Source organism: Lontra canadensis, unplaced genomic scaffold (assembly GCF_010015895.1).
Source record: "Lontra canadensis isolate GAN:19392208 unplaced genomic scaffold, GSC_riverotter_1.0 scaffold230, whole genome shotgun sequence".
In the NCBI taxonomy this organism is placed as follows: Eukaryota; Metazoa; Chordata; class Mammalia; order Carnivora; family Mustelidae; genus Lontra; species Lontra canadensis.
The window spans coordinates 524,737-537,538 of record NW_022631224.1 but is presented as its reverse complement, the minus strand read 5'-3'; the positions used below and the strand labels follow the sequence as shown (position 1 = coordinate 537,538).

Sequence of the window (12,802 nt, the reverse complement as noted above, 5' to 3'; positions counted from 1 at the left end):
ATAGACCTCACTAGCTCTTTGCTTGAGCTATTAAACAGACCTCAGTCTCTCTTTCTCTCTCTCTCTTAAGATTTTTTTATTTACTTGAGAGGGAGAGAGAGCACAAATGGTGGGAGGGACAGAGGGAGAGGGAGAAGCAGGCTTCTCACTGAGCAGAGAGCCCCACAGGGGCTCGATCCCAGGACCCTGAGATCATGACCTGAGCCAAAGGCAGACGCTTAACCCACTGAGCCACCTGAGCACCTGACCCCAATCTGTTTTTAAGAATCTTCCTTTTGGGGAGCCTCGTGCAATTGGTATGCCTGTTCTTTCACCATTGTCATACTGCACGTGAAAAAGCTTGTTCTGTCTCTCCTCTCTCTTCCCAGCTTGTCCAAGATCCAGGTTCAAAGGAGGCTTACAGGTCGAGCCTGGAGCTCAGCAGTAGGGAACATCCCCCTGGGTCTGATGAGCAGCAGCTTCTAGTCATGAGGTCTCTCCCCCACAGGGTCCCTCCTCAGGTGCCAGCAACCTACCCCATGGGCATGCTGGGAACTCCTCCCACCCGGGCCTTTGTCCTGGGTCCAGAGTCTGTGCCCTATCTATGTAGTCACAGAGACCAGCTGCAGCCCACACATAGCAGAAGTTCCTTGTTTACCAGGTACGGAGGGTCATAATCTCTGACTGCAAACGCTGGCAGCTCCAGAGACCAAGGGAAAAGCAGGGGCAGAGTGGCAGTCTGGGGAGAGGCAGCCCACACCAGATCCTCTGGCCTGCGGGTGACAGGCCTAGGAATAGCAGGTAGGGGATCTGTTGGGGGCCAGAGACTAAAAGCAATAAGGTGCAGATAATGCAGAGGGTCAGGAAGAGGTCCCCCAGAAGGGGGAGAAGAGCGTCCCAGGTGCTAACCCTTCCCACATCCAGGGGTCTGTGACAGCCATCGCAACATCTGAAGCCATGGCCAGTGGAGAGGATGGGCCGAGGAGCTGTGTGGAATGCGGGGACCGAGCCACAGGCTATCATTTCCACGCCCTGACCTGTGAGGGCTGCAAGGGCTTCTTCAGGTAAGAGCCCCCTGCCCCGGGAGAAACCACCTCCCAAACTCCCCACTGGGCAGCCTCTAAGCCGTGGCACATGCCCGAGCTTGTCCACCTACGTTACTCCTGCCTCTCAGAGGCTAACTGCCTTGTGGCTAGCGTGGTACATCTCGTCAACCTCAACATTGCATAAATCGGTGATAGAATGATAGAGGGAAGGCTGCTGTTGGTCCTGTGGACACAGCCCCTTACCCACTACCTGCAAACACCAAGTCAGGGTGTCATCTCAGCCCCTCACGTAGCCACCTGTTCACTGCCATCCGTGACCACCCTCACGAAAGTCTCCATCTCTCACAGACGAACAGTCAACAAAAGCATTGGTCTCACCTGCCCCTTTGCTGGAAGATGTAAGGTCAACAAGGCCCAGAGACGCCACTGCCCAGCCTGCCGGTTGCAGAAATGCCTGGACGCTGGCATGAAGACGGAAAGTGAGTTGGCCCCTACCGACACCAGAATCCACGGACAAGGTCACTCTGCTTTATCCTCGTTCCCAAAGCGTGTTCTCCCACAAGAAGAGTAAGATTTTGGAAACAAGTCAGATGATGTTTCTATTCCGCTCCTCATCTCTCTTGTAATCCAAGATCTCATGGTCTGGCTCCAACAGACAGCCTCCCGGATTTTATCTCCTGATCTGCCCACCTTGCTCCCTCGCTCACGGCCACACTGACTTCAGTGCCACTCTCAAGCACACCCAGCACACACCCCTCGGGACTTTTGCCCTTGTCATCCCCTCCACCCAGAATGCTTTCCCTAGATATCCTTACAGCTTGACTTTTGTGTGTCTCACATATAGCACGTGTCACCTAGTAGGTACGTGGTAACTGTTGAAGGAATCATCGCATGTCATTTCTCTGTGCCCCGTAGTGAGGCTTTGCTCCCGCCAGACGATGTCACTGGAGCCCACTCGGCTACAAAGTTACAGTGTCCATGTTTAGCTCTTCTGACTCCCAAGCCCTTCCTTTCCGCTGATAGTGCACTACTCTTCAATATGGACCGGTGCATACCGTAGGAGTCAAAAAATCTTGGCTTGCATCACTTTAGTGTCTTGTGACCTTGGACCTGCCACCAGAATGTCAGCCTGTTTATGTGTCTGAAAAATCTGGATAATAACCCCTGGCCTGTCTACCCTCTACCCACTGGGTTGTTTCATCCAGTGAGATTTAACCTCAGAACCCTTGCCGTTTAGGGCTATGTAAACAGAAGGTGATGCTTTAGGAACCAAGAGCTCTCCCTCTTCGCTGGTCGCCCAGAAGCCAAACATCTCCCTTCACTGTGACTACTTTATTGTCCACCCCTCCCCACCCCCCAGTGGTACCTTGTTTTCCCCAGCGGGGCCTGCGGGGCTGGGGAGAGGACAGGGATCCCTTACCACTGGGGCCTCTAGGACTCCAGCCAAGCCCAAGGAGGCCCCAGGAATGCTGCTCCCTCCCCACATCCTTCATCACAGGGTACCCGATGCCCAAGGGCTCCCAGACAGAGGGCGAGGGTGGGGGCCGGCAGAGACGGTGATGCCCTCTGCGGACCTCAGCAGCATCGTCCCTCATCTTCCCTGGGCACAGCGATCCTGTCGGCAGAAGCCCTGGCAGCGCGGCGGGCGAAGCAGGCCCAGCGGCGGCCCGGCAAGTCCCTGCGCAGCTGAGCAAGGAGCAGGAGGAGCTGGGGCGGACACTCCTGGGGGCTCACAGCTGCCACGTGGGCACCACGTTTAACCAGTTCGTGCAGTTCAGGGTGAGCCTTGCATGGACTTCGGGCTGAAAGAGGACCAAAAGGGCAACCGAGGTGGCTGTCCAGAGGGAGTGGGCAGCAGTGTCCCACGCCCCAAGACAGAGGACGAGCCTTCTCCAGAACCCCAGCGTCCACAGGCTCCTCAACCCAGAAGCCCAAGACAGGGCTGGAGCGACCCCTGGGACTAGGGCCACTCACTCGGGCCCCGATCTCCGCAGCCTCCTGCTCATCTGCTCATCCATCACCAGCGCCGCCCGTCCCGGTCCCCGAGCGGCCCCTGCCCACGCACTTTGCGGAGGTCAACACCTTCATGGTACAGCAAGTCATCAAGTTCACCAAGGACGTGCCTCTCTTCCGGTACGTGACCTCCCCTTACCTTCCAGGAGGAAAACACTCCAATAAATTATAATCACACACACACACACACACACACACACACCCAGTCCCTGACCCGCTAACGCTTCCTACTGCCTTTCTAAGCGCGGGGTCTTGAATTCCCTCCTTTGGTCTTAAGTATCTCAGCCAGAACTGGGAGCTCCTTCCCCTCTCTAAAAGGCTCTTGCCTGCTCCCCTCAGGTCCCTGCCCATGGAGGACCAGATCTCCCTGCTCAAGGGAGCAGCGGTCGAAATCTGTCATATCGCACTCAGTACCACTTTCTGTCTCCAAACACAAAACTTCCTCTGCGGGCCGCTCTGCTACACGCTGGAAGACGGCGTCCATGGTGAGGGGGGCTGGAGCCGGGGCGGGCGCGCGTCCTTTGGCGTAAGGCCTGTGGCGGGGTGACCAGGAGGATCCTAAGACCAGCATCTCCCACAGCGGGCTTCCAGGAAGACTTTTTAGAGTTGCTCTTTCGCTTTCATGCGACACTGAGACGACTCCAGCTCCAGGAGCCCGAGTATGTGCTCATGGCCGCCATGGCCCTCTTCTCTCCCGGTGAGCACCCCCCAAAGCCCAGAAGCTTCTGCTCCTCCACCCCTGCCCGGACTCCCAGCCCCGGGAATCCCTGCCCGCTGCCACCCATCCTTCCCACCCGCTGTCTTCCAGACGGGCCTGGGGTTACCCGGAGGGAGGAGATCGATCGTCTGCAAGAGGTGACGGCACTGACCTTGCAGAGCTACATCAAAGGGCAGCAGCCAAGGCCCGGGGGTCGGTATGCGGGAGCCTGGGGGCTCGGAGCCTGCGCCGGCCAGGAAGGCAAGGGAAACACTGAGCTCAGGGGAATGCTTCTGCTGTCCTGCCCTCTGAGAAACCAGGTTCCTTGGGGGCACCGAGTCCTTCCCTCGCACCTCAGATGGGTCTGGCATCCGAATCGCTCCTACTGCTGTTTCATCTGATTTTTTCCAGATTTTTTTTTTTTTATTCAGTAGAGATGCAAAGTCGTAGCTCGCAGGCTCTGTATGATAGCATTCCTGAGACTGATGACACCCATCACCTTACCCGTCCACTCCAGGCTAAAAGCAGCCTTCCAGGATTCTTGTTCGCTCTTTCCTTGGCCCTCCCCTTCCTCTCCATTGGCCCCTTCCTTTAATTTTTCATCCCCCCCTTGAAGTTATCATGGTCATTCAGATTCCTGGGCAAAGCCAGGCTCTGGCTCAGCCGTCCAGGCTCCATCCAGGCTCTGAGGTAGGCTCCGCGTGTTCTCACGTGCTCCTCAACGAGCCAGTTTGGCCAGAAGAGGGACGCTTTAGACCACAGAACACACCCACCTTCTAGAACCTGCTCTAGAAGGCCAGATCCATAGATTCCACAGAGCTGCAGTTCTGACCAAGTCTGGGGCTTTCTTCACACTTGGCCCTGAGACCTCTGGATTCAAGAAGGGCATGGTGAGAGGAGACCTCGGGGACCTTGGGAATTTTTGCTGATTTGTCATACCAGAGCATGATTTTCTGTAGTGTTCAGACCTAGCTTCACTGAGGGAAAGTGCCGGGGAGCAGGACTTCAAGACAAGACTCTCAGCTACCTTATTTTCCTCTTTCCCTGGTGACCCCACTACCTCCTCCAAAGGTTTCTGTACGCGAAGCTGCTGGGCCTGTTGGCTGAGCTCCGCAGCATTAACAACGCATATGGGTACCAAATCCAGCACATCCAGGGCCTGTCCGCCATGATGCCGCTGCTCCAGGAGATCTGCAGCTGAGGCCCCCGCTTGCCTCCTTCCACAGCCCATCTGGACACGTTGGACTGGAAAGGGGAAAATGCTGGGGCCAGAGGTTGGAACAGGTAGGAAGGGAGCCCAGTGGTTGCAATGAAAGACGAAAGCAGTAACTACCTCTTCATGCAGTCTTGGGGTTGGTGGGGGAGGACCACGGGGACAGAGCTGTTCTCTGGGAGCACGGAAGATGGGAAGGAGGAAGCCTCAGGGCTAAGAGGTAAAGAAGCTCCTTCTGGGGATGGGGGGCACTTTCTGAGGGCAAAGATGTAGCCCTTCAGCTCTTTGTCCCAGCCCTAGACTTGGGGATGGAAAACAGGACAGGGAGCCAATCCCACGCAGCCTGTTCTGCTCTGAAGGGGAAGGAGCTAGGAGTTTAATTGATAGGAAAACGAAGGAGGGGATGTGAGGGGAGAAAAGTCAGCCAGACACACCCCTTAATCCTTTTCCCTTAGTCCAGAGCCACAAGAGCATGGGAAGACGACCCTGGAGCCAGTGGCAGAGGTGGGGGCCACACACCACGGCCCCAGCAGCTGCCCCTGTGGCGGCTCCAGTTCTGAGGAGGGCGCGGTCCCATCCCCTGCTCTGCTCCTGGGACCCAGAGGTCACCGGCAAGGTGCGCTCTGGAGAGGGCGCCTAGTCTCTGGCCCTAGGGCACCTGCCTCGGAGGTTCCAGCGTCTGTGAGGGGAGGGCCCTGGGAGCACCTCAGCCCACAGTGATGCTGAAGCCACAGTGGAATCTGTTGCGCCAGTGATTGAGGAAGGCTCCGAGGGCCAGGGTGACGGGCAAGGGGGGCATCTTCTTCTCCAGCACAGCACCCACACACCAGTTACTGTCCACCAAGCCTGTTGGAGAATAGGATACGCACGAGGTTATTTCACAGGCTTAGAGACGGGGGTCAGGAGCAAGGTCAGAAGGATGCTTGCCTCCTCCCTCTGTCCCCCTAGTCCCTCGGCACCCCCGAACGCCATCTCAATAACCCTCACCTCTAAACACCATGTTGGCCTGGGGCAGAGTCAGGTGGTAACCGAAGGAGAAGGTTGTGTCTTGTAGCCTTGTGTTGGCCTCAAATTCCACTCCAACCTGGACCTGAGAACCACGGGCAAGGATGGGAGAAGGATCTGTGCCATTGAGGACCAGAGGAGTCCTGACGGGGGCTCGGCGGAACGGATGTGTGCGCGAAGCATCTGTGTGGCGTGGGTGGGAAGAATCCCAGGGCAGTGGGGCCTGTGGAGGTCTGCAGGGGCACAAGTTCACGACTGGCTTGCTGGGGTGGGGGAATGGCACCAGTAGACTCACCTGTTCGTTTGCCCTGTGGTAATAGCTTGCATGGGCCCCACCTGACCCCACATTCAGTGTGGCTACCCAGTGCACCGCTGTAAAAACCAAAACGCAGGAGACAAGGAGCGTTACTGTAGCAGGACACAGGCCAGGAATTCTCACCGAGTTCAGAATCTCCCCTCCCTGTCACTATTCCCCCTCACCCCATACCCGAGTACTTTCCAGCCAGTGTCAGGATGGCGCCCTCCTCGCCTGGCCGCCGGTGATAAACTAGCTCTCCTCCCAGCACCAGCCGATGGGTGAGGCTCTGCAGGAAGTGAGCCACCATGATCACTGTGGGGTAGCAGGGAGACACGGAGTCAGTCGCAGGGACAGCCTCCCGGCCTGCTCCCCTACCCCTGCCTGCCCAAGCACTTTCTAATCCCTCAACTGTACAGATGAGGAGGAGACAGAGCCAACATCAGCAAGTGAGCAGCCAAGATCCAAAGCACCCCGTCCCAGTTCCTCACCCGATTCCCCAATCAGGTCAGGATTCCCTAGGGTCAGAGTGGCTGTGTAGTCATCTCCCCGGTACTCGCCATCAAACTGCCACGTCAGGAACTTGGCTTGCTGCGTCTGGGTAGGCAGAACAAGCAGTAGAGCCTTCTCCTCCCACCCCGCACGATCACACCTGCCCTGCTCCTCCCCCTGGAGCCCCCCAGCGCAGCACACTCATGGAGAAAGGGGAAATGCTTCAGCGGACGGCAGCGGGAACCGTGGGTCACCTGGAAGACAGCCTTGGCTCGGAGCCGCTCTGCCAAGAGGAGCAGGACCTGGGCGTTGAGGCTGCCACTGCTGTCCATATCCCCCACCACAGTGGGGAACACCTGTTGAGGAGGGTACAGGGCAAGACTGAGCTGGGGGCACGCTCAGCTCCGGTCCCACCGGCCAGGATTTCTTTAGCAGTACCCAGCGCCCCCTAGTGGAACCACAGAGACAGACTCCGGCTCCTCACCCCAATGTTTCCCCCACTCTCTCCCGTCGGAGGAAACACAGAGGCAGGTGCCCTGCACACTGCAACACACTCCTCTCCTCCTCCTCTAGTCCCAAGTCCTGGGTGGGCTTTTCCCCATAACACACTCCTTTCCTCCTCCTCTAGACCTGAGATCTGGGTGGACTTTTAGGGAGATGACCCGGGTGTGAGGACTTCTCACCTCGGTAGGGCTAAGTTGCCAGTCTCCTGCATAGGCCGCATGGAGGTGATACCCCGGCAAGCCCAGGGCACTCATGTGCACGGTGTGAGCCACCTGAGGAAAGAGAAGTCAGTGGAGAAGGAAAATGTTCCCACCCACCTCAAGCCCCGTTCCACCCCTCTCCTTCTCCCCATCCAGAAGGCCTTACAAGAATCCCAAACATTCCAACATACACAGAGGGTCACCGAAACTAAAAGCAACAAGTCTCACAGGCGAGGGAAGTAAAGAGAGCCCCACATCCTCCCTCATTTGTCCCACAGAGCCTAGTTAAGGCTTGAGTACAAAGGCAAGGAGGAGAGTATCCGGGGATAGGCAGGGAGTATCTTAAGGAGGGCCAGAGAAGTGGGAGCACCTGGAAATGGCTGCTCAGAACCTTGTTGACAACGAGCTTCACTCCCTCCATCTGTGCTGGGAACACATCTGAAGGGGGTGGAGGGGAGGGGAAGCGGAGGAATGAGCACAGACAAGGAACCCCTACCCCAAGACGGAGTCTCCCCTTTCAATCCCATTGAAAGCACTTTGGAGGAACTGACCTCCTTTCAAGTCCTACCACGAAATGTTCCACTCCATGTGGGCACCTGATCCTCCCTGAGGCTGGATGCCTCCGCTGGGTTCTCCCCTTTCCTGCTCCCATCACTGGACACCCAGCATTCAAGACCCTCCCCTCCTCTGCCCCTTCAATGTGAGACACCCAAATGCCAAGTTCTCACCTTTGCATAGCCGGTGCAGCTCATCGAAGCTCCCAGGGTTGGGCAGAGGCTCCTCTCGACGGGGGCTCCGGCGGGGCAAAGCCCCCATCGGTGCCAGGCCCAGTGTGTTCCCCATTTCAGTCCAGAGAACAGGGGAGGGGCCGGGGTTAGCCTGAGAAAGGACGCTATTGCTCCCTCTAGCCCGCACGGGTCCCACCCCCCATCATCCGACTCCCCAGTCCCAGAAACTTCCACATGGTCCGATGCTAGACCTGGAAGAGGAAGAGCAGGGAGAGGGCACCGGTGGGGAGACTGAACCCCAAGCACACTCCCGTCCCATCTTTGATTCTTCACCCCACCTGTCACCCCGTCCCTTCCCCCATTATCTAATCCTAGCTCCCATCACAGACCTCACCCAGCTTCCCAGTCTTCCTGTTCTTCATTCCTAGACCCCAACGCGAGTCTGGCAATGAAGCAATAGTCCTTACCGTCTCAGACTATCATGCTGCCCCTTTTCCCCCGGCACACCCCGGTCATCTTGATGGGGGCAGCCATCTTGAGTAATGGCAGGACTGCGGCTTCACGCTGCTCTTTCAGCGTGGTCATGAGCGCCATCTTGGAGTCGGGCAAAAAAAAAGACATCAAAGACCCGACCCTCCCTTGATTGGGCCCCGCCCAGAAGATTTAAAAAAAAAAAAAAAAAAAAAAAAAGCTGCCTCCGTCTCCCAGGGGCCAATGGGAGAGAAGGAAGCAAAGGAGTGGCAGAGTCGGGTCCAGAGAGCTCCAACCCAGGCACTGCAGAGGCGGGCGGGGCTTGATTGGTAGATGGCCTGAGATCGCCCGGCCTCAACAAAGTCGGGAAGACGCTGGGAACGTCGTAGACGCCAGAGGGAGAGTCTTGGAGCTTGGGCTGCTGCAAGTCCTTTCGCGGGACAGCCTGGAGGCCTCCGTTTTGTGAAGGGTGGCAGAGGGAATGATTTTGAATTCTGCGTTGGAACCCTGGTTCTTATGGCTCCTAGCTGCCCCTACCTCGAACCCCTTAGGGCCTCCTCACAGCCCCCCACAGTACACAGCACACACCTCCAGATGGGTACTACTCGCAAGTACAGCCCTCCCCATGGGGACGCGGAGGTCTACGCCTCTCTCAAGTTCACCTTCTAGTTCTCTTGGTGGATTGGGAATGGGTGAGAGTTTGGGGTAGAGGAGCAGGACTTGCAGCCTTAGTTCTAGCAGGATGATTCCGTGAAGCAACTGCCCTCATTGGCTAACCCTTCCCTCATTGCTCAGGCAAATAAAATCTGGGAATATGGACTCTGGCTCCCAAACGCAGTCCACTCCTGAACCAAGAACCGTCAGTGGGGGTGTCTTTCAAATACTAAGCACTCCAGAGGAATAATTGAAGATGGAGTAAGATTTTTTTTTGGCCCAGGGTCACTTCCCTCACTAGCCCTCACAGCCCCATCTTCGTTTCTCAAGAATGTTCTATGTATGGGGTGCTTGGGTGGCTCAGTGGGGTAAGCTTTTACCTTTGGCTCAGGTCATGGTCCCAGGGTCCTGGGATTGAGCCCTGCATCAGGCTCTCTGCTCAGCAGGAGGCCTGCTTCTGCCTGCTCTCTTCCTACACGGGATCTCCTTCTCTCTCTCTGTCAAATAAATAAAATCTTAAAAAAAAAAAAAAAAGAATGTTCTATGTACACTTTGAGGGCAAAAGGGTAAAAGATACAAATGCTTCAGATATCTGTTTAGGTGATTTCACACAAATGCTTTGGGCTTGGGGGATGTACCTTTGTCCTCCCTCACAGGCAGAGCTGGCGCTGGGGCTGGGGCCTCGGTCAGAGGGATGCTCTGGCCCCGCTGACTCACACTGACTGACCATCACCTTAGTATGACAAGGTAATCCAGTGACCAAGGAACTTCAGCCTTTATCCTTGGTAGAAGACTCTCATTAACTTCCTTTCTTGCCAGGGCCCACCATTTGGGAAGGGGAAGGCAGAGGCTACTTTCTGAATTTATTTTATTAGAGGTAGGGTCTACACGTTTATCAGCACTCAAGAGGGTTATTCTGGGCTCTCCGTGTTTTCTCCCTCATCTCATTACACATTAACTGAAAGCAGGACAGATTCAATCACACTTGCCCTCTGACCCTAACCCTTATTCTCCTGTCTTGGCCGGTGCGACAATTCGATCAGGAACGTGAGAGTAAGAGGATGGTGAAAAGAAATTAAGAGACAAAGAGATGGGGGCAGGAGGAGCACTGAGGAGGAGGTCCCACAGTGCCGATTTTATTCCACATCTTACAAGCACTTATAAGGCAGATCACAATAGAAAGAATAATATACATCAGTATCTAGTCAGATAACCGCAAGTTCCTATAACAAGTCTTACATTAACTACAAACAAATCTCGTGATGCCAGGTAATCACGGCTAAAACCATTAGCTACAAGAAGTTACAATCAACCAGGGAGTGGGTTATGGAAAGTACAGGAACAACGAGGACCAACTAAGAATTCAGGACCCTGACCACATTGTTCCCTTCTGTAGGGAGAGTGTGTGGGAAGTCACATAGGCGAGTGCACGACACATAGCACAGACCCTTTCTCAGTGTTACTCAACTTTCCTGTCCTTAACCCCTTATCAAGGCTTCTGGACTTTAAAGGAGACACAAGTCAGGGCCTGGTTTGATCCACGCCTCCAACGGTGCCGTGGCCTCCAACATTCTCCTAATCCTGATTCGCCTGCCCCCGATTTCATCCCTTTCCCCTTTCTTCTGTTCCCTGATACCTCTCTGCCAAGCTGTAGTGAAGGGGGTAGGGCTGGGGAGATGAAATCTGGCCACAGTGGGGCAAAGTTACCAAGGGCTGAGGGTTTGATATGCCAGGGCTTTCTGGAAGAAAACTAGGAATCCTGCTTCCTGCAGCATTCGAATCCAAAGAGTGCCAGCCCCAGACCCCGAAAGAGTGAGTGTCAGTAAGCCGGAAGAATGCCCCCTTGGCCTCCGCCCACTAACACCCACACCCATGCCTCCCGCCTCCATCACCATGATCCCCCACGTTCTTGTCCTCTCCTCCCCCATTTCTTCAACTTGTTTACTCCAAGGTGGCCCTGTCCCATGGGGCCCTTCCATAGTCCTTATCACCTGACAGGGGGGTGGGGAAGCAGAAATGTATATAGCCCCATCTCCCCAGCCAGGCCAGACACAGACAGCAAAGAGAGACGCTGACCAGGTAGGGTAAGGAAGTGAGTGGTGTGGCCAGGATCCAGAGAGGACCCGGTTTTAACTGTGGGAAGGGAGGGAAACTGGTCGGAGTGGGCACCTAGGTAGGAGTCTCTGGAGAGGGGCTGAAACTCATTCTTCCCCCACTCCCAACTGCTTCCAGGCTACCATCCCCACTGTTACCACCATGAAGCTGCTTGCTCTGACTGTGTTGCTCCTCACCGTCTGTAACCTTGAAGGTGGGTGTCGTATGGAAAGGGATCCCAAGAAGGAGAAGGTGCTAGGGTTCCGGCTTCCCATCTGTCAGAGCTCCTAGCAAGGAGCACTGAGTGCTCCAGAGCAAGATCACCCCCTCTCAAAGGTTCGGAGAGCTCATCCAAAGACCTGGAGCTGGGTACCTGTTTGGGGAGGGGGCTGGGAGTGGGGGCTGGCTACCAACAGAGTCCGGGCCTTCTGCCAGGTCCCTGTTGGGGACCCAGCTGATGAGCCCTGTGTGTGTTGTGTGCATGTGTGTGCAGGGGCTCTTGTTAGGAGACAGGCAGAGGAACCAAATCTGCAGAGCCTGGTCTCTCGGTACTTCCAGACGGTGACCGACTATGGCCAGGACCTGCTGGAGAAGGCCAAGGGCCCAGAGCTTCAGGCCCAGGCCAAGTAAGTCTCAGTGAAAGGAACTTGGGGGGCACAACCAGCTGGCGTGGTCAGTGGAGCGTGCGACTCTTGATCTCTGGATTGTGCGTTTGGGCCCCACGTTGGGTGCAGAGATTGCTAAAAAATGAAATCTTTAAAAAAAGAAAAGAGAAGAGAAAAGAAAGAAAGGGGATCGGGGATCGGGGCCCAGGGAGCTTTAGAGAGAAAGAAGGGAAGATGGGAGATTGCTGGAGCTCAAGGGTGGGGGTTAGAGAGGATGAGGTTTAAGTTGGAGAGACAAATTCTTCACCACCTCGTAGATCCCACAGACCTCTTGGACAGATAGGGCCAGCGGGAACTAGGCTTTGAATTTTTATCTCTAGGGTCTGTTCCTCTACACGACGGAGGGCTTGCCTCCCCTCCTGGGAGGGTTACATAACAGGATGGCCCAGGTCCTAGAGTCTGGGGAGCTGGGTCTCACCTCCCAGCGCCAGTGAGTCCCCTGCCAGTGCCTAGGGTCTCTCACACTGACCTCTAATCCTTTGATTATACAGGGCTTATTTTGAGAAGACACAGGAGCAGCTAACGCCCCTGGTCAAGAAGGCCGGAACTGACCTGATCAACTTCTTGAGCAGTTTCATGGACCTCAAAACACAGCCTGCCCCCCAATGAGGCATCCAGACCATTGTCTTCTATCCCCAGCTGGCCACTAGAACACCCACTGGTCCAGCCTAGAGTGCTCTCCCCCACACGCTCCTTGTTTTCTACAATAAATATTGAAGGAGTCAGGTGTGAACCTGGTGCTTTGG

At 55.7% G+C, this 12,802-nt stretch overlaps 3 protein-coding genes across 5 annotated transcripts; 2 read left to right on the top strand and 1 right to left on the bottom strand.

The window, feature by feature from the left end:
- The first annotated feature begins 578 nt into the window (after positions 1–578).
- On the top strand, positions 579–5,062 carry NR1I3 (nuclear receptor subfamily 1 group I member 3). The gene is given in 11 exon segments (XM_032849489.1): positions 579–780; positions 904–1,043; positions 1,374–1,504; positions 2,636–2,689; positions 2,692–2,804; positions 3,020–3,068; positions 3,071–3,158; positions 3,378–3,523; positions 3,619–3,735; positions 3,847–3,952; positions 4,807–5,062. Coding segments are annotated over 10 exon segments (1,041 nt in total). The 5' UTR covers positions 579–780; positions 904–936; the 3' UTR covers positions 4,937–5,062.
- TOMM40L (translocase of outer mitochondrial membrane 40 like) lies at positions 4,122–8,766 on the bottom strand. 3 transcript variants are annotated; one of them, XM_032849486.1, is made up of 10 exons: positions 8,562–8,766; positions 8,173–8,423; positions 7,815–7,882; positions 7,424–7,516; positions 6,995–7,096; positions 6,740–6,845; positions 6,441–6,563; positions 6,249–6,325; positions 5,936–6,038; positions 4,122–5,794 (listed from the first exon to the last, which is right to left on the bottom strand). In XM_032849486.1, exons 2-10 carry the CDS (start codon positions 8,285–8,287, stop codon positions 5,655–5,657), a joined length of 927 nt encoding a protein of 308 aa, XP_032705377.1. In that variant the 5' UTR covers positions 8,288–8,423; positions 8,562–8,766; the 3' UTR covers positions 4,122–5,654. The 3 variants fall into 3 exon arrangements, with proteins under 3 accessions (XP_032705377.1, XP_032705376.1, XP_032705378.1); XM_032849485.1 differs by having other exon boundaries at positions 8,640–8,766; XM_032849487.1 differs by having other exon boundaries at positions 8,173–8,323; positions 8,640–8,766.
- Positions 8,767–11,368: 2,602 nt separating this feature from the next.
- On the top strand, positions 11,369–12,744 carry APOA2 (apolipoprotein A2). The gene is made up of 4 exons (XM_032849488.1): positions 11,369–11,376; positions 11,530–11,605; positions 11,885–12,017; positions 12,548–12,744. The coding sequence occupies exons 2-4, from the start codon at positions 11,554–11,556 to the stop codon at positions 12,663–12,665; spliced, it is 303 nt and encodes a 100-aa protein (XP_032705379.1). The 5' UTR covers positions 11,369–11,376; positions 11,530–11,553; the 3' UTR covers positions 12,666–12,744.
- Positions 12,745–12,802: the final 58 nt, after the last annotated feature.

Excerpts from the sequence above, each read along its gene's own strand:
- TOMM40L (XM_032849486.1), bottom strand. The coding sequence starts at position 8,287 with ATGGGGAACACACTGGGCCTGGCACCGATGGGGGCTTTGCCCCGCCGG. Across the intron at positions 6,564-6,739 it reads TGACCTGATTGGGGAATCGG|TGATCATGGTGGCTCACTTC; the intron begins GTGAGGAACTGG and ends GCTACCCCACAG. Across the intron at positions 5,795-5,935 it reads GGCCAACATGGTGTTTAGAG|GCTTGGTGGACAGTAACTGG; the intron begins GTGAGGGTTATT and ends ATTCTCCAACAG.
- APOA2 (XM_032849488.1), top strand. The coding sequence starts at position 11,554 with ATGAAGCTGCTTGCTCTGACTGTGTTGCTCCTCACCGTCTGTAACCTT. Across the intron at positions 11,606-11,884 it reads CACCGTCTGTAACCTTGAAG|GGGCTCTTGTTAGGAGACAG; the intron begins GTGGGTGTCGTA and ends ATGTGTGTGCAG. Across the intron at positions 12,018-12,547 it reads GAGCTTCAGGCCCAGGCCAA|GGCTTATTTTGAGAAGACAC; the intron begins GTAAGTCTCAGT and ends TTGATTATACAG.